The sequence below is a fragment of the Rhipicephalus microplus genome, chromosome 9 (assembly GCF_043290135.1).
Source record: "Rhipicephalus microplus isolate Deutch F79 chromosome 9, USDA_Rmic, whole genome shotgun sequence".
Classification (NCBI taxonomy): Eukaryota; Metazoa; Arthropoda; class Arachnida; order Ixodida; family Ixodidae; genus Rhipicephalus; species Rhipicephalus microplus.
Genome location: NC_134708.1, coordinates 16661089 through 16683850, shown reverse-complemented (window position 1 = coordinate 16683850; position 22762 = coordinate 16661089). Strand labels below are relative to the sequence as shown.

General features: G+C 45.0%; 4 protein-coding genes across 4 annotated transcripts; 1 reads left to right on the top strand and 3 right to left on the bottom strand.

Annotated features, from left to right (window-relative positions):
• Window positions 1-1840: 1840 nt before the first annotated feature.
• On the bottom strand, window positions 1841-4327 carry ATPsyngamma (ATP synthase, gamma subunit). The gene is made up of 2 exons (XM_037415519.2): window positions 3843-4327; window positions 1841-2483 (listed from the first exon to the last, which is right to left on the bottom strand). The coding sequence occupies exons 1-2, from the start codon at window positions 4236-4238 to the stop codon at window positions 1998-2000; spliced, it is 882 nt and encodes a 293-aa protein (XP_037271416.1). The 5' UTR covers window positions 4239-4327; the 3' UTR covers window positions 1841-1997.
• A 1871-nt stretch (window positions 4328-6198) lies between these two features.
• LOC119163511 (replication termination factor 2) lies at window positions 6199-11890 on the bottom strand. Its single transcript, XM_037415518.2, has 8 exons — window positions 11700-11890; window positions 11495-11589; window positions 11148-11232; window positions 10189-10325; window positions 9396-9474; window positions 8190-8303; window positions 7659-7755; window positions 6199-6502 (listed from the first exon to the last, which is right to left on the bottom strand). Exons 1-8 carry the CDS (start codon window positions 11766-11768, stop codon window positions 6300-6302), a joined length of 879 nt encoding a protein of 292 aa, XP_037271415.2. The 5' UTR covers window positions 11769-11890; the 3' UTR covers window positions 6199-6299.
• A 221-nt stretch (window positions 11891-12111) lies between these two features.
• Window positions 12112-19079, top strand: LOC119163510 (uncharacterized protein C8orf76 homolog). Its single transcript, XM_037415517.2, has 8 exons — window positions 12112-12305; window positions 12398-12634; window positions 12734-12818; window positions 13193-13346; window positions 15739-15811; window positions 15886-15945; window positions 17025-17096; window positions 18903-19079. Exons 1-8 carry the CDS (start codon window positions 12210-12212, stop codon window positions 18999-19001), a joined length of 876 nt encoding a protein of 291 aa, XP_037271414.2. The 5' UTR covers window positions 12112-12209; the 3' UTR covers window positions 19002-19079.
• Window positions 17246-22698, bottom strand: LOC119163509 (tRNA wybutosine-synthesizing protein 4). The gene is made up of 2 exons (XM_037415516.2): window positions 20908-22698; window positions 17246-19395 (listed from the first exon to the last, which is right to left on the bottom strand). The coding sequence occupies exons 1-2, from the start codon at window positions 22566-22568 to the stop codon at window positions 19077-19079; spliced, it is 1980 nt and encodes a 659-aa protein (XP_037271413.2). The 5' UTR covers window positions 22569-22698; the 3' UTR covers window positions 17246-19076.
• Window positions 22699-22762: the final 64 nt, after the last annotated feature.

The following is a 22762-nucleotide window of genomic DNA, read 5'->3' as shown; positions in this document are numbered from 1 at the left end:
CAAAGAAGCTCAGCAATTCGTACAGTAGACGGCGGCGATCATGTTTTTCGAATATTGCAGCGCTGCGTGCCGTACAGAGCCTATATTTCAAAAAACACTCCCCACTCTCCTTTCATACGCCTGGCCAGTTCTCCTTTCACGCTGATCACACCACGTCAAGTCGCCGATCGATGACTTGACGTGGCACACAGCTCGTCGATTGGTCTGAACCAGACACGATGCAAGGCTACGCCTTCCCCTCCCTGTGAGAGAGAAGAATGGTGAGGCTACCCAGAAATTTGAAACCAATGTTTTAACCCTTGTAACTTCCTTAATACAGCACATATTCGCAAAATTCTTGAGGCAGCATGTTCACAAAGCAAAAGTGAACATATTTCTCTCTATGACAAGTTTTGGACCTCGGGTTGTTTACTGGGCCTTACAGGGGGATGCACTTTTTATGGAGTAATATATTCACATAGGATTCTAAGCCTTGTGTACAGCATTTTCCTGTTCAGAGCAGCGTGCCTTTCAGACAAACCCATACTGTTGCCGGCAGAACAGTAAGATGCACAGAGTGGTGAAAGAAGTAACTGTAATGACTCATAATTGCCATCATTTGCATGAAGATGCAACATAATACCTTAACCATGACATGTGTCCTGACATCACGCCCTTTATGTCATAAAATAACCTCTGTGTGCAAGCTGGTTTCTTGCCAAGAGTATTGTGGGATACCAAGATAATGTGCCTCCAAAAGAGGTACTGCTCACATATTCTGCAATGCACTTAAAATATCCACTGCAAAATTACACCATAAAATGAACGATTTTCACGCTATATACAAACTTAATTATCAAATCGGTTGGCTTGGTACACCATCATTATGAAGCCAAAGAAAAAAAAAATTGCTTTCTGTATATTGCTTACAAGTGCTTGCCAGGTTTTCTACTTGTAAAGCTGTGATTATGCTGTTTGTAAATGTGTTCTATGGGTGCATTAACTGCACTAGTTCGAACAAATTGAGTCTTCATTGATGGAATACTTATTCTAGATAACTGCTTGCCAGCTGTCGTGTTCTTTTGTAGATGTTTTGGGATATTTTAACAGTCTTTTTCCAAGCATGCATGTATCAAGTCATGTGTTTTAATTTCAGAAATAAAATTTTGCCCACAGAATTGTTTGTATTATTTCTACGAGTGTTTGTAGATGAGCGAATGCATGTGTTTGGCACTAAAAAACTGAAACAATTTAATTTTAAGGCAAGAAGCTATTGATAATGAAGGTGGCATGCTTTTAAAACTCTTGTAATTAAAGGGCTAGATCTAGATTCTTAGTTTGAACCAACTCTTTGTTGCATTTGCTTTCTGTAAAAATTTCAAAACTGGATGGACAGAACATCAGGCACACTACAGTGAGGGAATTAATTTGGACCTTATGAAGTTCCTTATCATGCATCTACTGCATGGTAAATGAACTTTCTTGTTTTTGGTTTTTTTTTCTAGCCTTCGTGGAAATGTGGTCGTCATGGCAACAACTAAGCTCTCGATGTCCAGCTCGTAACAGACACCGCTAGTTGCTTCAGAGCAATTTCACTTGCAGTAACACCAATATAACATATTTAACCCAGTCCTAAATTTGTCCACTATAAAGACATTCTACTGTCCGTAGGTGCACAAAAGTAAGCTGCTTGGACATTAACACTCTACAGTGCAATAGATTTCTAAACAAAATACAGTTGTGTTGTAGTTACTTCCCAATAGGTGATTACTGTGGCTTCTTATCTCAGAGCAGGCATTATCAATAAAGCACCAGAAATGTTGGTCACCTCGAAGTGAAAGTTAGGAACAAAGGCAGCAGAGAAGTTTCATTTTTTTCATTTTCTCCTATTCTGCACTGAACAATATTACAGCCCCTCCTGACAAAACAAAATGGCGGCAGTTGGTGCGTTTTCCACAGCTTCCTCAGTGGGCACGTTGGCAGTCTTCCTCGGAGACCGTCTGGTAGTGGGGTTGCGTCTACAACGCGGCCGCACCGGAGATGATTTCAATCAGCTCCTTGGTGATGACCGCTTGCCTGGTTCTGTTGAAGGTCAGCGTCAGCTTGTCAATCATCTCTCCCGCATTCTTGGACGCGCTGTCCATGGCGGTCATCCGCGAGCTCTGTTCGCTGCACGCATTCTCCTTCATTGCATAGTAAATGAGGCTGGCCAGTGAGTACTCCTGGTAGCACTGGAGCACGTCGGCGTCTAGACTGTCGTAGAGTGTGTACTTTTCGCTGCCGGTCACGGTCTCCAGGCTGAACACTGGAATGTCGGTCGTCGCGTACGACACCACCGACTTGAAGCGGTTGAACATGAGGATTCCCTTGTCGAACTCGTAGTCGCAGCCCAGGATGGCGTTGGCCACTTGCACGGCATCGTCGAAGATGGGTGGCTTCTTGCCATAGTCCGAGAAGCTTAGGATGATGTTCTTGCTGTAGAGCCGCTGAAGGATACCGCGTACCTGGATGAGCGATGAAGTGCAAGCATTAAGATTGCTAGACTCTAAGTGCAACTACCTTATCAAGAGGGCACCACTGCTAGCACATCCAGTTACGTAAGCCTCTGAATGTCGGAAAGTTATGTCAAGCTTTAATGCTTCCAGGGATAAATTTTTACGTAACATATACACATTTCATGTGCAATAAAACGAATTAAAAGTGAACGCTTGGCCGTTCTCATAACTATTAACTGCCTCTTAAAAAAATAAAAATACCACCTCGTTCAAAGCTGTAAAAGTGCTTCGCACGATAACAGGTTTTGCTGACATGAACTTCCCCGGCTTTTATGAGGGAAAATGCAACATCGTCCACTTTTTCTTCACGATAGCACTAATCAGGGGAGGCCTGATAAACTTAAGCTGCTTCGTTTACCGGTTAGTCAAACTATGCGCAGCAAATTGGTTACGAGACTCGCAGCATTTCCAAGTTTGCGAGATTTGCACGTCACACGCGAGTGCGCGTCGTCACCAACTACTTTTGAGACAGCCAAACTGTGGGCACAGCTAGGCATTCTGAACGGGTAGGCAAGTTAAACTTACTTAACCGTAGAGAAGCATACTTGCGTAAAGAGCGGACACTCCCGCAGGGCCCTGGGGCCGAGCGACTGCGCCGCTTTCAGTGCCAATAGTGGCTGGTCAGACCGATAATGTCTTCAGCACAGATAAAACGAGAAAAAAGTTTTCTTTCCGATGCTGGAATTTGAGCCTGTACCTTCATGCTCCTAAAGCGAGCGTCTTTACCGCTAGGCTGCACACCCATGCTTGCACAAAAGGAATACATGTACAGTACATCTAAATCACATGAATGTGTACCTTTGGTGCAAAACAAATGCAGAAAGACAACACTTTCTAGTCAGACTTTAGTGTTACTTTTTTTTTTTTTGTGGTAGCGCGTTAAACGTCCTTTGCGGGAGACGATATAGAGCCGACATAGAAAATTGCACAAATCAATAAAAATTTTTTGAAGAATTTCGATGCCAAACTTCGGTCTTCGTGACCCTCCTGAGGGTGCTCTTATATGTGTTGACTAACGAGTAGAAGCGAGCATACATGCGTACACCCTATAGCGGTTGTTCAGACCCTTCTTCGCTCGGCCGTGAAAAGGCGCACGTGGCCACTTTTCACGAGAGTACATTTCGCTGTGTCTTAACTATAAACCAGCAATACCATCCTCCCGAAGTGAGCCAACATTCACGTAAACGTGCCGCACTGCAACGCCCTCAGTATGAAGGATATCGCCAGTTTGATAAAAAAAAAAAAGGGATACTGTTGGTCTCCGGGCAGGCAATTATGAGCAACGAAAGTAGTACGAGCTTTGCAAACCTTATCGCCGACGCAGATGATGCGAGCGTCTTCGAGAAGCTGGGGATCCTCCTGCATCATGGTTCGGATGCGTTTCGCGACGCTGGAATGGATGGCACCGCAGAGGCCTCGGTCCGAAGAGATGGCGATAATCAGCGTCTTCTGCTTTCCTTCGGGCGGCTTGATGTCGGCCACCTCGTAGAAGGCCTGGGCGCCTTCGCCGTACGGTCGCGCCTGCTTGAGGTCACGCTCGGCACGGGCGTACTTTGCAGCGGACACCATCTTCATACTCTGCGTGATCTTCTGGATGTTCTTGACGGACTTCAGGCGGACCCGGATGTCTTTCAGTGTGGCCATGTTACGGGTCTGGAGGCAGACCGGCGCGAAAGCGCCCACTCTTTGCAGCGCCGAGAACATGTCGAGTACGCACGGGTAAAATCTTACTCGCCGGACAAAATGTCGACCTCCACCTTGCTCTCGCCGCCGGAAGTGAAAAAAAGAAAGTACCCGCCACCGGAAGCACGTGACTGAAACCTAAATTTTCAATCTTTTGGTTCGATGCCTGTCTCAGAGACGTCGAAAAGTGCTATGTGTAGAGGACGCTACAGTCCTACAGGTAGTAACTCTACTTCCGAGCATAACAGAATTGTTAAGTTTTATTCAAAAGTGAAGTACAAACGTTCATTTCTAAACAAACCTAACCAAAATTTACGTGCCATAAACAACTCAACAATAACCATATAAAAGCAAAAGCTATTTTCGTGGTATCAAAACTGTATCGCCGCGTAGAGCCGGTAAAATAAAAAAAACCTGCCGCATATTTGGGATAAATATGGCAGGCATTAAAAATGTTCAAGTGGTTATGCACAATTTTGAACTAAAACTGAAAAAACGTCACAAAACACACATTTTTACTTAGTGCAACAATTTTTATAAGTACATAAACTTGCATTTTTTTAGTAAACCCAATATAATTTTGTTGTAATGGTGTTTCGGTTTCAGTTTCACTTCAGCTTTTAGGAGTGTGGTATCGTAGCTGGTACTCAATTAGAAATAAGTTAATGACACAGTACCGTTGCTTAGAGACACTTCCAAGTTTGAAACAGTACCTCGCTTTATAGATATAGGGCTAGATTGTGACGCTGGAAAAATACACCGATGAAAAAATACCACGGCGCATCGCATGGTCACGTAGTCTTTCCACAGAACACGTCTTTGTTCGTGCGTGGCTTTTGCGTGCGTCACACCTTTTCACGACGTATCACTACCAACAAGCCCATTCTTATATCCAATGAGGAGCTACCTTTCCTTGTCGACCTTCCCAGGTTGTCGGCTAAGCTAATCGGTTTCTCGACACTACGCGTTCTCACTTCACTGTCTTCTTCGCACAACATATGCTACCACCACCGCATTATATGGCAAGGTAATGCCATTGAGGGCGCCGAAGTTACAGCTCAAGTGAACACAGAGAGGTGTACACAGTCAGTAGCTATGTTGGCATACATATCCTAGACAGAGGCGCATTTTAATGATAGCACATAATAAATTACTCCAATTTTTACAAGTTCCCTATACTTTCGCCACCAGTCATTGCACCATTGGACTTATTCTTGATCAGTGGCCCAGAAAATGTCTCGCAGAAATTGTCCCGAGCGGTTTCCTCATTTTCATAGTTCTGCGCTGTATTATTATGAATTCACCATCATGCCAAACAGTTAAACTTTTGATCATATTGCTTGCTTCGGTTACGTACATCAGTTCCCATTAGGAAATTTTCGAATAGGTGCTCCATAAGTTTGGGGCCCCAAAGTTAATCGCGTGTGGTCGCTTTGGGTCAAGCAGCAGCTAAGGAGTTTTTGAATAGGGTCTGCAGTGCTTTGAACACTCCCCCTATTCCCTTCAGCGAACAACATCACGTTTGTCTGATATAAAGCTTTTGGGGCAGGCTTCGGGACTCCCGCTAAACAAACCGAAACTCTGTTTAGGTCTCGTGCATGTGTAGTGGTTTTGACGCTACTTTTTGGAGCCCCAAAATGATTGGGGCCCCTATTCGAACACTCCCTATTATTTCTTTCTAGGCGTCACATGCCACCTTATTGCGCATCGCACTGTTGTGTATGCGCCCCCTCCTCCTCTTGCTGGCAGAGTGGGAATGGTGTAGCATGAAAATTATGGTTACTTGGCATATTTATTAAGTTTTCATTTTCACACAGCTACAAATGACAAAAGAGAAGAGCCTTACATGTTCTGACACAAATTGGGGCTGTGTATGAAATCTCTAGTAAAATGTTTGTATTCCACAATCCGTATTCTATTATTCGAGAAAATACAGCTGTACAGTAAAAGGTTGAGAAAATTTACTTTCGAAAATTAAACGTCGGCTTCACTTTTGTTTTATTCATGACTGCGTGTTTTCACATATCTTCTGAAGGTGAGCTGTCAGTCCACAACTTAGTCCTGTAAAATATGTGCACTTGTTCAGTAGAACAAGGGGTTGTGTGTAACCCAGTGCGCCTTTGGTTGATTGATAGCCTTGGGATGGGAGGTGAAAAGGGACTTGAATGCCTCGCTCGTGTTTGGGTCCTTAGCAATGCTGTATCCCTGGCGTGCTTTTTCTGGAAGAATCATTTTTGTAGCAGCACCGACTTCAGATTTTGTGGCACAGCTTGTGGATGCACCACCTGAAATGAACACAGAGAATGCTAGGAACATAAAATGTGAGAAAGCAAATTGGCTGTACTCTGTCCTACTAACCACACATGGTACACAGCTTATGACTGCTCTCTGTGCAATGACTTGAGTGTACAATCGCAGAAGGATCAAAAGCACACGACCGGTGTGACGTGCTAGCTTCTTCAGGAATATGTTCCTTGCTCTTGACATTGATAGAAAGGCTAGCACAAGTACTTGCCTCGAACCCATGGATTCTAGCATGAAATGAAGACTAAGTACAATAATACCATGATAACCACTTGACTTTAGGAAATCCATTCTATACGAGGGCTAATAGTGTCAGCTGTACTGTTTATCAATGTATTGAACTAGCGTAAAAGGAAATGTGCAAAATAAATAGCAAAGCACATCTTCTACTGTTTATCAATGCATTGAACAAGCGTAAAAGGAAATGTGCAAAAGAAATAGCAAAGCAGATTTTGCATTTTGCTCGACACCTTGATAGGTAACTATGTTGCGTACTTAAAACACACAGACGTGGCAGACATGGGCGAGCGTCTGCCATGACCTTGTGTTCAAAGGGCACGACAATAGTTAGATATGTGGGGTTTAATGCCCCAAAACTACCATATGATTATGAGAGACCCGTAGCGGGGGGCTCCGGAAATTTCGACTACCTGGGGTTCTTTAACGTGCACCCAAATCTGAGCACACGGGCCAACAACATTTCCACCTCCATCGGAAATGCAGCCGCCGCAGCTGGGATTCGATCCCGCGACCTGCGGGTCAGCAGCTGAGTACCTTAGCCACTAGACCACCGCAGTGGGGCTGCACGACAATAGTCAGTACCCACTAAAGATGAACTGACTCCCCCAGCAGCAAGTTTTATCGACACCTTGAGCTTGTTATCAAAGGAGTGCCGTAGAAAAGGACAAGCTGTAGTGTCAGTTAGACCATGTCAGGACTCAGTTTTGCAGAATTCTGCATCGTACATGTCTACCGATTACAGATTTTCTGACACAGGGGCAAGACAGTGAGCTCACACACCGCACGAGCAATTCCATTACACGAAGATGTTGACGTTAATGTGAGCGTTGCTGTTAGGTGTCGAGAATATGAGAGTTGTGCACTATATTAAAATACGAGAATGCAAACAGTCCACACCATTGACAACTGAAGGATTCTTCTCGCCACTTCCATTTTCTGTTTTAACTTTCTTCTTTCCATCTTCTACGCCTTCTGTTGCTCGCTTCTTTGATTTCTGAAAATACAAGACATGCAAAGAATTCTTGAGAGCGAAATTAACTGCTCTGTACACAATGTGGCCAACTGTTCAAACTTGAATCACTTAAAATTAGACCCTTATTTGATAAGCATATCTTTCAAGAAGAGAGAAGCATAATATTTCCCAATGTTAGATAATACAACAGGGTATTTCATTTAGAAGTAGACAAAGATAAAGATGTTATACTGCACTCAAACCTCATAATAACAGAGTTGCATTTTACACAAAAATAAGTTTGTTATATCCGAAAATTCGTCATAATGGTTTATTTTTAACACTATAGCTATTGCAATACTATTTTTCATTTATTTCATTATAACCGATATTTCATTACATATGGGTTTGTTATATCGAGGTTAGAGTGTACTTCTAATAACTTAGGTGACCTGCTAAAAGGGTATGCAACGCACCTTCTCTGCTTTAGCCTTCGCACGTCGCAGCTCCATTCGTGCCGACAATACAGCTATATCATCATCCGATCCATTGAGAACAACGATGTCATCTTCCTCAAAGGGAGTGGCGCACTGAATGAAAAATCAAAGGAAAACAAGAAAGGCTGTGAACTTCCAGCCTTTTCAGCATCTGATACAAGCAGAACTCTCCCGATAGTTATATCTTGCAAAGTACAAAATGTCATTTCACACATCAAGAATGCAAAGATGTGTGTCCGACAACAAGACAGACTTTTGTCTAGGAAGGCACTTATTCGTTGAAGGGACACTACAGTGAAACAATAAACCGATTTATATCTACTGATTAGGTTGAGAGCTTTAATGTAGTTTATTTCACCATCATAGGTTTATCATAACAATACTGATTGTTGGCCTAGTTGGTACTTGCTTACTGACATGCTTTGGCCGCAAAATAACACACACAAAGTAAAGAAACATTAAACGACAAGCACAAGCGGCAGTAGAGGAGAAAATCAAGTACCAAGATTTACTTCTAACTTTCACGCCGAAATGGACACCAAAACCACACTGATTTCAAAACATGTTGTTCACATTTTGGCGACATTGGCTAAGAAAAATCTCCTGAAACTAGGTATTTTAAGTTTAGGATTCCATCAGAGGTCTATTTTTATTTTCACAGGTTATAAACTACACGTGATCTAGTAGATGCCATCGAAATATATGCAGTCGAGACATTCGGCGCGTGAATTTTAAGATAACATCATCACCTGCCATTTTTACTTGCACATTTTCACGCTTACCAAGCATCATCTCGTGACAAGCTTGAAGATTGTTTAATTGTGAAATACACTCAAACCACGTTATAACAAAGTTCCACATTACACGAAAATGAGTTCGGTATATCCAAAATTTTGCTATAAAGGTATATTATTAACCCTGTATTTATTGTAAGACTATTGATAATTTGCTTCATTATAACCGATATTTCGGTATATCCAGATTTGTTATATCGAGGTTTGAGTGTAACCATTTACTAACATCAGAAACTTTTTTTTTCTTCTTTAGTGTCCCTTTAAAGCTGAATTGTTAAACTGTTCTGTTAATGTTTCAAATTCTCCTTTAATTCTGATACTAATGATAAAGTTGCAAGTCCTAAGATGTTATCGACAGCGATAACATCTTGTGGCACACTCCAGATAATACCTTGTGGCACACTTCAGATTTCACCTCCTTGAGGGCGCGCTCTGACAGCACACAGCCGCACTGCCGGAGGTAGCAGAACCTGCAAAAACCATTCAGAGGCAGGGTCAGCTTTGCGGCAGTTACACAGGCAAAAAAAGTAAACAGCAAGCTTCAATAATGGCGGGAATGTATTGAGCATCGATTTCTCAGGGTGTTAAAGAATCCTTGATGGTGAAATTTTCATTTGCGACTTTTTTACGGCAATTTGTAAGCCTTGTGTCTGGTAATGCCGACAGTGAATCGTAAATGTTCTCACATGTCGTATAATTAATCTTTGCATTCATACTTGGGACCAAATCTAACTTTATTTGAAAACGACCACCCATAATTTAAAGAAGCCAGCGCTAAACTGCGGGAGAGTACCAAAAACGCCATGCGGTCAAGCTTTGATGAAGTCGACAGCACAGTTTTCAAATAAGGGCCACAGGCGCCATACAGAATGAAACTAAGTCGGTGTTTTGGTACGAGTTAAACTTAGGTCCTAAAACACTGAGAGAAATGTTGCATTGTGCTTTTCTTGTTCATTGGCTAGCTTGCTCACAAAAAACAGCATGAAGCCTTTATTTTTTGAGTGCACAAGTAATCTATTATAAAATATTTTCATATGGATACGTAAAAATATATGCAGCTCCTCCAGTGTTGATGGAAATAAATAAGCTATTGTTGAAAAGCACACTCAAGTGCCTTGCGGCTTGCTCGTCAAGTAAAGCCACTGCCGGCCCTAGAAAAAGCAAAGCCGTTCTCGGCGCCCCACCTGTACTTTCCGTTCATCTCAAGGCCAACCACTGGGCAGATGAACCTGGACGCCCTGAGGTCCACGTACTCATCGCCTTTGTCAGCGTCGCGCCGCTTGTAGCCAGGGTTCTCAGTGGGCTTCAGCTCCACTATGTCCTACGAGATGAAGCGATACTGATACGTCGTCCTTTCCATGTGATGTAAAAGTAACGCATGGGATTCAGAGCTCGAGAATGCGGCCCTGCAGAGCTAGATGTCACTCCCGTTACAGCGCTATTTGAGGCGCTGTGATGCAATGTAGAAATTACACTATTTTTGCCTCCTGCTGTTCTCTCTTTTACTTAACGATATGCCACCTCGGATGGCTTAGTGCAATTAGTCTTGACAGAGCCCGCAATAATGAAGGATTGAAGTTGGTTCATGGCGTCTAATGTTCCAAAGACACCCAGGCAGTGAGAGATGCCAAAGATTGACATTTCAGACCAATTTGAGTTACAATAACAGTTTTGTACCCGCACATGGGCCTTCTCGTTATCAGCACAAAAACGGTATATCAATTCAGAAGCGCAACTATCTTGATCCCTCTGAGTAAATAAGACACACACACACACAAACATAACCAACCAGAAAGATGTGGCGTCACCAGCCTTCGTCTTCCACCAGCAAAACATATATGACATTCAGAATTGCAAATCTTGCAGATTATTGAGTCAATTAATGCTTATTTTGTTTACATCAGGCGATACTATTCACTCATAAGTATGCAGGCCGGCGCAAGAAAATTAATGCAAGGTTCGCAACTAGATATGAAAAAGGAGACGTGACCGAATCGTGCTTTCAGCTGTCAGGTAAGGCGGTCGCACGATGTAATGTACGAGGAAGGATCGACGCAAGCTGAGACGAAGGCGGGCCACCCGAAAAAATGTTCATACCACAACAGCAACAGAAACATTCCGCGTATCACAGAATGGTACAAACCTTCATTGAGCGAATGTGCTGGGCCGCCTCGCAAGACGAGTCCTTGCTCAGAAGGTGCTCGATCACAGCTTCCTTGTTGTAAAGTCTGAAAGAAGCGAATGGCAGTTACTTTACCTGTACATTCGCGCTCCAAACGCATAACTTGTCAAAATGGCAGATCACGTGTGATTCACGATACTTGATATACAAGCACGAAACTCCTCAGGTAGACAAGACGCGCTTGTCCCTGCCTTCTCGCGTAGTTGCACGGTCATATTTCAAGTACCAAACGCGCAAACTCATTGGTAACTTGTTACACTAGCGGAGATAGACTTTCCACGATACAGTTGGCCAAGGCTGACGTTTACCTGCCGAGCTCACACGATACGATGGGCAGTCTGAGTTCTTCCTGCGTGATGGCGCAGTGTTTCCACTTGGCCACGGCCTCCGCGTCTTTGTCTTTCTGAAATTCAAGAAGAAACCCATTCAGCTCGCGTGAGAAACAGGATCGCCAGTCTAGGACGGTATGCAAGCAAGCGCTGCTTCAAGTGGCGCGACATGCCGACTGCTCACCTGTTCGGGCTTCTGTTTGGTCCTGACCAGCTCGTCGCGGCGCGGGATTGTGCCACCGTCACATCCCATGATGGTTTAACCGTGAAAATCGTGGTGTACAGGCCGGTTAAGACTGTCACAACGCCGATTTCCCGATCACCCACAACGCAACGCGAAACACAACAAGAAAGCGGAAGAGCGGAAGTTTGCATGTGGTATGTCACATGACCTAATTTTCGTTGCGTGTTTACATCACACCGCTAACTCCACGGCTAAACGTGGTAATCTTTACTGCTATAATATAAAAATTTGTCAAGATAATAATAAATACAAACAAATGAACGCCAGTTTTGTTCTCTTTGTCCCAAACAAGCTATAAATCATAGAAATCATAAAGTCACGTGACCTAGTTTGATTTGGCTGGCGGTAGAGTACAGTGTACTAGAATTCTAGTACACTGTACGGTAGAGTTTACGACCATCCATGTGCGCGTAGTTTGCGCACATTCGTGCGAGCGAGTTGCGACTCCCGATGGAATTCGCGTTTGACGACGATGTATTCGACTCCCCGAGGATTAGGTCCAGTGAGCCTGGAAATTCGTACGACGCTAAGATCTGCGAAAGCAAGGTGAGCGTCAGCGCACTGGAAAGCGTTTGACCGCAGCATCCGCATGTCTTAAATGTTCACCGAATAAAAACTAAACCGCCGTATCCTTTCAGTGGTTTCTCACCGCCACCTCTGACAACACCGAGGAGATGATGATGCTGGAAAAGTACAAGGGAGACTATCACTACGCGAGAAATGAATTCGACTCTGCGTTGGCGGTCTACGAACGCTGCTTCGACCTGGCCCCGCATTCCGCTATCTCTGTGATGCGGGACTGCGCCGAAGGAATGGCAAGGTGCTGCTCGAACCTCGGCCTGTACGACAGAGCCTCAAAGTACGCCGAAACGTTGGTACGCGACCCTTTCATTTAGTGCGAGTATCGAAAGGTTGGCCCCTTTAATTGTTCTGGTTTTTGCTCGTCTTTTTTTTTTTTTTTCCTGCACGAACAGGAGAAGCTATCGACAAACAGCGATCACAGGGTCGCCCTGTGGATGCTGCAGTCTGAGATATACAACCGGGCGAAAAACACCGCAGGTACGCACTCGCAGTAAATAATAATTGCCGAGGTTTTTGGGTGGCAGATGCACATGAAATGCTGCTAAGAAAAGTTGTTTGGCCCTTTGTTGAAATGATGGCTCCATTCACATTTACTTTTCGGTCGCATTACTGATGAATTGTTGCTTCTAGCCGACAAGAGACTTGGTGTGCCTGTTGACTTCATCGTTAGGCATTTACATCTATAGTTCGTAATGCCGAATCGGAGAACTAATTCGGGGGATTTTTCTCGTGCATATAGATATGTGGATGTGTGTGTGAATGAGGATGTATTAAGTTGCACCTAATTACATCGTCATAGCTCAGTACAGTGAGAACGTTTGATGGACGAACTGGTCATTTTTTTGTTCCAGAGGAGAGTGCAGCCCTCTGCAGATGCATATTGGTGCGACCGTGGACGTCCGATCTTTGGTACAGGCTCTCGCTGTGCTACTTAAGCCAGCTTGAAACTCAAGGCGACATTTGTGACCTAACCCTCAAGACGGGAGCTTGCCTACTGAAGACAAGGTAGCCTTCAATACATAGCTTGCATTGACATCACCATGGCCGCCGTCATGGAGACCGCACAAGGTTTGAGATGCTGCGCGAGCCCCATGGAGGAAGGAAAAACTGAGGAGAGGCCCTATCGTATCCCAATGCATTGCGAGAAGTGTGGTGGAAGTGACGTCAAATTTATGGGGCAAACAAAACAGCAGACGCTCCGCGGCGTGCTTCTCAGCGCTGGTTCACTTCTGCGCGGAGTTATAGTCCCGGCGTAAACTTAACGCGTATTGTATGGTTTGCATGCAGCAAAATTTTGCAAGCACACCTTTGCCATACTGCTCGTGCTTGGCAGGCCCGAGCACGGTGTCCTGAAATACTTCGTGGAGTGTTTTCGTGCAACGGCACAGAAGCACCGGTACGTGTCGTAACCAAATTCATTCGGCCCCTGCATCATCGTATTCGAACTCACCCGGCAAAGACTGACACGTCCTGCTCGCCGTAAGGCCTTTTTTTTTTTTTCTCTTAGCCAGATTTCCTGACGTATGGGCCGATCAGCAGTTCTTTGCTCGTATATAGTGGCAGTGTGGCAATGCACGATTTTCAGAGCTTGCTTCGTAGCTATTCCGTGCAATGCCAGCCTAGTAATTGACGTGTTCCACGTCGGTAAGAAGGCACCACTGTATTGTATACGCGATTGTGCATGTAAAGTGTGCAACTCCAGTGCGCACACAATTAACACGCAGCGAGCACACACCGTACAATACATACACATTTAGTCCGATAACAAGAAAAGATTATTGTCCTTTTGTATGAACAACAAAACTTCTAAAAACATGACACGATGCGTACAAAACTAAAAACGAAAGTTCGCTTGTGTTCTCAGTTGACACAATGAGTAAGAACCAACAGAGCGTACAGCTGAGAGCTCCGCATGCAAATACCATGCATTATTGATCAACAGTGAAGCGAACATACGTGAAAAGTGCCACCAGGTACACCTGGCGGTGCACTCGATTCGCACCTACTATACACTACAGCTGGGCATCGCACAACTTTCCTAAAAAACACGCAAAAAAAGCAGCACTCCTGAGTTGACTCGCTGCTGGCGGAAAATACCACTCCGCCGGCGCCGCTTCCAAGGCCACTGCGGCGGCTGCTCGCTGGAAATTGCGAAGTGTTTATCTGCTTCTCCGCTAGGAGGTACTGCAGGTGTTCACGATGCGGTGGCTTCAGGAATATGACGTCATGGCCTCTTCTGTATTTTTTATTCCTCCATGGCGAGCCCACATGGTGACATTGCACTCAAAGCTCATTATAACAAAGTTGCATCTTGTACGAAAATGAGCTCGTTATAACTGAAAATTCTTTATAGAGGTATATTCCTAACGCTATCTACATTGCAAGACTATTCTTCATTTACTTTGTTATAATTGATATTTCCTTATATCCAGGTTCGTTATATCGACGTTTGAGTGTAGATCAGTGCCGGTGCCCATTTCACTCCTTTACGATCCCTTGGCACGGTTCACGAGCAAAAGACAAATGGGGAGAGCACAAAAGAGCGCGGAAACTGAACGACACCGTGTCCTCTGCAATGACACACTGTCACGAGATAAAAAGTGACGCTTGCCGCCACCTTAGGGCCCCCAGCGCAGAAAACCTGTTTGTGACATCAAGTCAAAACTATGTATACCTGTCGCTGGCCTCTCGGTAGCTTTTTACAAGGTGCATGATGATGACTGCAAATGACACATTGAGACACGACAATGCTGTTGATTGCTTGTTGTGTGCTTGCATGAAGCCTACAAGTTTATCAGCAAAAGCAGTTATTATTAGCACTCACATTTCATAACGTACTGATAAATACTTATCGACATGAATACTTATGTAGAACTGTAGACCTGTACGGATAAAAGCTCTGGTTAACTAACTAAAATGCATATGTTCAAGCTTATACACTTCAAAATGCAGAATTGGTAAAAATTGTGCCATTTGTTTTCCATTTCATGTGCCTGGCCGGATATCGAACTGATCGAACTGAAAGTAAAGGCATGGAACGATTGAATAAAGAAAAAAAACAAAGGCACAGAACCAGTGGACGCAGGTTTTTTTGTACCTGTCCAACTTGAGTATTTGATGACTTAGCGCATCTACCTGCATTATAGATCATCGCTCAGTTTTTGGTCATAGTTTACCCACTTTCAGGTTGTTTAGGAAAATGTGCTGCTTCTTGGAGTTTAAATTATTGTGTTAAATTTGTTAGACCAACAGATGTGTGCAATGTGTTGTTCTGAACATTTATAACTAGTGACAGAAAAAATGTGAGGGATTAGGAAGACAAGTCTGCTTTGCAATAGCTAACACACTTTTTGACCATTACATTCTGAGAATACCTGGATGCTTTTTTTACTTCCAGAATGCTGTACCAGGGGGCACTGTCAGGGAATCAATCTTTTGCAAAAGCACGCAACCTCAAGATGATTTCCAAGGTATACAGCTTTTACCCATGACTGCTCTTGCATCTTGCTTGATAAGCCGGATGACATTGACAATTTTATCGCAGGTTGAAGATTTGATTGCAGGCCTGAAACTTGCAGAAGACTTCACATCGCAGGCCCTGAATGTGAGTTTGAGTAGCTTGTCAGAGAAAAAAATTAGATTCTATCGCAGGGGTGACGCCAGAATTTTTTCGGTGGGGGAACCAACGACAGGAGAGTTTCTTCAGAGGGGATGGGGGGGCAGGGAGACGTGGCTAGTATGCATTGTGCTTTTAATATGTTTGCTTACAGGGGCGCAAAGGTGGACAGGCGAAAATTTTAGGGGGAGCTCAGTCCCCCATGCCCCCCCCCCCCATTTAAATTTTAGATAGACTGCAATGACTGCAGTGTGACAAGTCTTTGTCTAAACTGTTATCAGACATGTTTTATTGTGAAACTCACCATGCTGATGCTGTAGAAGCTGCCACTATATTTTTAGGGGGTACAAATGATGGTGGTCGTAGCCAGGGGCTGTCATACCTGCACATGCCCCCCCCCCCCCCCCCCCCCAAATTTTTTTTGCCATAATACAGAGAGCGCAAAACAGCCATTTTAAGGGGGTGCCCCCACAAAATACTGGCTATGTACCTGGTCGTAGAGGTTTCAATTTTCCACTGCGTTTTCGCCAATCCTTCAAGTTTCACAGCTAAACAGATATAAAGGCAATTTTTAAAGCATTCCACTCAAGATGTGTATAGGAGCCCCAAATGAAAACGACTGGCTAGACTTGTAATAGAGCTGGTTGCGGTGTCTGAGCAAGAGTTTTCTGGTATTTAGGCTTAGAGAAGTCGTGGCGAAAATGTATGCGAACTTGCACTTAGCTGGATAGATGTAGCAGGTGTGTAGAACCTACTTGTGCTTTGCGTTGAAGCTAGTCTAGATGCAAAGGGTGTTGTGGCGAAATGTGTCTTGTTGATCAAAGGCGAACTATTGTTGTAGTACCCTGAATTAAGTTCACCAATATTCTCCATTGTGACCTCACAAGACGTGAATACTGTGTTAGGATTTGATCCTGTCAATGAGATATGGATCTGCTTAAATATTCAGAGTGCAAGCCCTCAACAAGCTTTTGCCACTTTGATATGGCAATAGTTTCAAAGCCGATCTGTTTCCTCTTCTTGGGTGCAAACCAAGTTTTTTTTTTTTTTTTCAATCGGTCGTTTAGGAATTTGAGAAGGACACCGACACTGCAAATGGGGCTGAAGTTGACGAGGAAGAGGAGTCGCTCAGGTTATTGGTAAGGATTTCATGAAACTCTCGAAATTCCTTCGTTGCCTCCATGAAATTCTGCACAGAACCAGTGCCAAATTTAATGCTGCACAGGTTATGTGCTGCATGAAGCGAAACCAGTGACTTGACCTCAAGATCAACACTAAATTGAACAAGTTATGAACAGTTGAAACATTTACTAGCATTTTTTCACAGTTAGGTTGGAGAACTTATTCATGATCATCAGCAGGACACTTCATCAAATCAGTCACCACTGTTAAGTTGCCCACACATGCAATGTGCTGTAGGCAAGGGTGGCTAAAAATAGCAACTTGCAGAAATTTGCATATTGTCCTTGTATTAAATTACACTCTTTACACTGAGTGCCTTTATCACTATCAATCTGCTAGTGATCTGAAGGGACCTGTGATATTGGCTTAATTTATTTGTACAGAATTGCAAAAACCATTTCAGGCACTCCTTAATTAATTTAGGTATGACCTATTAAAAACCATTACATTGATCTAGAAATGCCAGGAGTTTTGAAAACTCAGTAATAATTGATAGGGTTTAACGTCCCAAAACTACGATATGATGAGAGACGTTGTGGAGTGCCCCGGAAATTTCGACCACCTAGAGTTCTTTAACAAGCACCTATATATGAGTACATGGGTCTCAAGCATTTTTGCTGCCATTGAAAATGTGGCTGCTGCAGCCGGTACTTAAAGGCCAACTGCAACAAAATTTGGCACTCCGCAAAAAGTCATAATATAGGTAGTCTAGCTGAAGGTAGTGCTGCCTGCCAAATGTCACCTTCGAAATACAAGCACTTACCTTAAAGTAAAAAAAAAAAGGTTGCAAACGACATTGTTTTTGAGACTGAAATTAGAAAAAAACGACACGATTACGGCTGAGCGGAAGTGACGTGAATGACAGAAAAATTGTCTGCTCTGCGCTCCTTGAGCACGCACATTGGGGACACACCCCTTGGTGTGTGTTTTGCTATGTTAACTTAAGAAAGCTGCAGGAACATGCCTGTTATCGAACGCTGGTTCGGGCTTCCCACTGGTGGTTTTGCAGTGTCCGAACCCCGTATTCAGAAATGCTGCTTGACTTGAACTTGACTTGCGGTCGACTTCAGTGCAGCATGAACTCGTTTCGAACGAGCTGTCCTTAGGCGGTACCAAGGCAGCACAAACGCACAGACGCGTTTTCAACGTGCTGCATTGAAACCGCTTTCAATGCAGGACAGAGCGATTCAGCTGCAGGGAGGATTGCTCACAAGGAGCGAGTGGCGTTGTTGTGTAGTAATCGTCATATCCGGTTCTGCCCGATTTGCCTGGGCACACCGCTTGAGCTCCGCGTCATCTGCTTGCTGGCAATCAGAGCACCATTTATAAATTAATTACGCGACTGCAAGATTTTTCACTGTCGCAATCGTAACTTACCGTGAATATACTACGTATTTATATCCGTTCGCGCCCAAGTAAAATTTCGTTACAGTTGGCCTTTAATCTTGTGACCTGTCGGTCAGCAGTCAACATATTTTAAAAATATTGCGCATGAACATTGAAATTAAACATAGTCGATTAGTATTTAAAAAAATGGTGCGAAGTGTTCTTATAGTGTGTTTAAAATAATGCGTATAGCGGTGCATATTAGTTATTGATATCATCGAAGAATGCCTTCTACTCCTAAGCCCATTGTGTGGATGAATGATAGAAGGGGGGAAAGCGAGGTTGAATTGTGGTTCAATGACCAGTAAATTACCGATTTGGAGCACTCCTTTATGACTAAAGTTCTTGCAGCTAACAGATGTCTGCTCGTATTTCAGGGCCTGAAAGCTACAGATGTCATATACACGTTTGAGAAGCATTGGTTTTTCTGGATTCCGCGGCACAAACACGACAGCAAAGGTCTAAGCGAGCAGTAAGTCCAGGCAGAGCGAATCGTCATCTGTACATTAATATCTACCGTTACATCTGTACAAAATAAAGCTGCACACAATTCACGCCTCGCACTCCAACAGTCTCCTCACATCAATCGTTGCAATGTGACGATTGAAGTGGGTGCCGAATGAGAAGCAGTTTCCTCCACCGCCAATAATGAGAATTCTAGAAACCCCATCTGAATCTTCTATAAGCACGCTGCTGTGGCCGAAGGTCATAAAAGGACGCTCCGGATCCTGCCCGGGGAGCGACACTTCCCTGCAAAGCATGAAAACCAGGTCTATGGTTGCGAGACCACAGGGCTCTCCACTCCTGCCACTGACACCACCAACCAGCACCACTGTGGTTGAGCTTATGAGGTGTGCGGTATGACCAAACCTGCAACAAACAATGACAACAAGTTGTCAACGTGATCAAAGGAGCACTGAAACATTATTTTGAATTCCTATAAAGTGTAGAAAGTGCTTCTTACTCAGTAGAGGTCAGCACTTCCAAAGTAGGAATGAAGTGCAAAGTTTAATTCTTGTGTTGTCCTACGTTCAGTGTCTAACAATAGCACAATGATGCTTGAGATCCCCATAGATATGGAACGAAGTAAACGTATCAGCTGCACCTTCACATTATTTCTCAACGTTATGGGCAGTGCCTAAATAGATATTGGCAGCCAACTATGTAACGTTTTTTTTCAAATGTTCTTTCACCTGTTGCACACAATCAAAATTCAGCATGTTCTGAAATTGAGAGTTTGCCACTTGGTGTCACTAAAGAGAACACACTCTTATCTGCTCACAGGCCAAGCAATTCAGGTAGAATGAACACTTCAGATGGTGTTCTCTCAAATTGTGCCAATAGTTTTTTCGCTCAACGCAAATATATGCACTTGAGACGCTATTGAACTAAAGAACGGTTCTCCCTTGACAGCTTGCACCCGACATCATGGGCACACATGGCTCCAGCATGGCAGCCTAAATGATGTCAAGGCACTGACTTCTAACCGTAAATAACCAGCTTCAGTGTGATAATTAAATCACTAGAACGTTATTGGGCTTTTGGCAAGGATAAGGAAAGAACCAGTATGCAATGTACCGATAAAGCTAACGTGACATCACATAGCCCTTGTCCCACCATGTTGTTGCAATGTCCTGACAAAGCTTATAACATCTAGAGTTTTACGTCCCAAAACCATGGTATGGTTATGAGAGACGCTGTTGTGGAGGGCTCTGAAAATTTCGACCATCTGGTGTTGTTTAATGTGCACTGACATCGCACAGTACACGGGCCTCTACCATTTCGTCGCCATTGAAAAGCGACCGCTGCGGCCGGGTTCGAACCCACAACCTTTGGGGTCAGCATCCGAGCACCCTGGCCACTGATCCACTGAGGCGGGCAACTGATGAAGCTAACGGGACATCACATAGTGTTCCACCATGTTGGTGCTCCAATGTGGCTGTTTCAGTGATGTCAGTGCAAGCCACCTGTAACGCATTGTGTAGGTGACTGTGATGGAAAATCTAGCGTGCACAGCATTCTGTGCAAGCATGTAAAAGTACATTCCATGAAAAAACTAGTAAAAGTGCACAGATAAATAACGAGTGGCAAACAGGTCGGTATTGGCTCTTGAACTGGTATAGCGCATTACGATATATGGCTGAGCAGACTGACACAAGAGGACAGAGTGCTAACTTCAGACAGACTAACGTTAGTAGGAAGTTAACGCTCTGTCCCCTTGTGTCGGTCTGCTCGGACATTTCTTCTTTACCGCAATGCACTATAACAGTTCCAGTACGAGGAACCAACTGGCCCAATCTTCAAGACTTGTGCATTGGCTTTTTCCTTCTTATGTCCATAGCTTTGCACATCCACCTTTCCAAGACACGAAAGATACCGTACCTAGGAAGAAGTCCGTCCACAGGAATCTCTTCCCAGGTTAGCGTAGCGAGGTGAAAGCTGTACACGCAGTTTAGAGGTTTCTCTCTGCTCGACAATCCGCATGTGACGATCAAGGAGGAGTTATCGTGCGAAGCAACGGCAGCGTGACTGTGTCGTGGCTCGGGCCACACCAAACCGCCTTGGGGCACTTCGCTCCACGACCCTTCGCCTACGTCTAAGACGTAAGTATCACTCAAAGCGGCTTCGCACGGCGTCCGACCACCAAACAGGACTGCCTTCTCGCGGCCCTCTGAACTTCCCAGTTTTGTCAGGGTGTGCCGCCATCTTGCCGGGGGTGTGTGAGCAAACTGCGACCCCTCGGCAACGTACGACCCGTCGGGAGATGGGATCAGGACGACGTCGACGTCACACGACCGAAGAGGTGACGTGCGACCGCCGTTTACCAAAACGCGGCCGTCGTCTAAACATAACACGGCGAAGTGCTGTCTACCCTCTATGCACACACTGATGGGTTCCGACTGGAAGGTCGTTGGGTCCGTCAGGACGGGCTCGAAGACGCGCGAGTGTTTTCCAGAGTTTTCGGCAAAGCCGCCCGCCGTCAGCACTTTGCCGTCTGTTGTCAGTGCAGACGAATGACCAAATCGACGCAAGCTGGAGTACACGTCGTGAAGCGTCCAGTCGACGGGCCCTAAGGTTGAGTACGTGGGCGCACAAGCGTACGAGCTCCGCGCGATGCCTTCAGGAAGAAAGCCCTCGAAGACGCGCCCTTTCCTGGACAAGGCGAAAACGTAGTGGGCGCATTTTTCGAGCCACTCCTCGAACTCGTCGAAAGGCTCGAGTTGCTGGAATCGCAGCGCTTCCTTGGCGTCCAGCGACCACAGGTACTCGGCCACGCTAACGCACTCGCACGACTCGTAGCTGCGGGCCAAGTACCTGTCCCTGAGCGACGCCACATTCGGGTACTCGCCGAGCGACAGGAGCGGCGAGCCGAGCGACTCGAAGTGCCCCGTCATGACGATCCCGAAGGCGTCGTTCGGCTCGACCTGTTCGTAAACCGCCAGGGCTACGTGCTGGAACGCGCTTGACGTCCACTCGACGATTCTGTCGGAGTGCTTCGTGTCCAGGTACGAAAGCACGCACTCCGCTATCACGAGGGTCGGCACGCTAAAGTCTAGGCCTTCGGCTCGTAACCCGGACTCCAAGCGTGCGACGTCGCGAATGTCCTGACCCAAGAGACGGTACTGCGACAGGGACCCCGAAGTCACCGCCTTGGCCAGCGAACAGAGATCGGCACAACTTTCAATGACGCTCTTCTTGTTTGCGACCACTAACGGGAGGTCCACTTCGAAGTAACGACAATTTACTGGCAACGCGCCGGCCGCTTTCAGCCTGAAGTAGTTGGCGTCGTAGCCGGCACCCAGGGAGAGGACTTGGCAAGTCTCCTTCCCGAAGGCAGAGCAGAAGGCTTCGAAAAGCTGGGACATGCACTTGGCTCGAACGTAGTAGCCTCGGTTGATGAGGGGTGACCTCCGGGCGCTCTTGGCCACAAAAAGTTTGGTGAAATGGTCCGTCACGTATCTCCTTGAAGCCATGGAGCACTTGCTAACGATGCTGCTGTCGTTCGTCCTCTGGACGGGACTATGGCCGTGTTTCTTGGTCATTCTCTGGTCTTTTAGAAAGCTTATGGGCCTAAACACAGGGAAAGAACCACGCGCAAGTTTAGGAAGACGTTTAGACGCAGTAGCAACTTCGGCTAAGTTTAAAACTCCCAGTAGCTACTGTATCTAAAGGGCGCCGCCATGTTTAATCGCAGTACCGCATAAAATGGTTTAAAAATTAAATTTTAGCAAAGTAA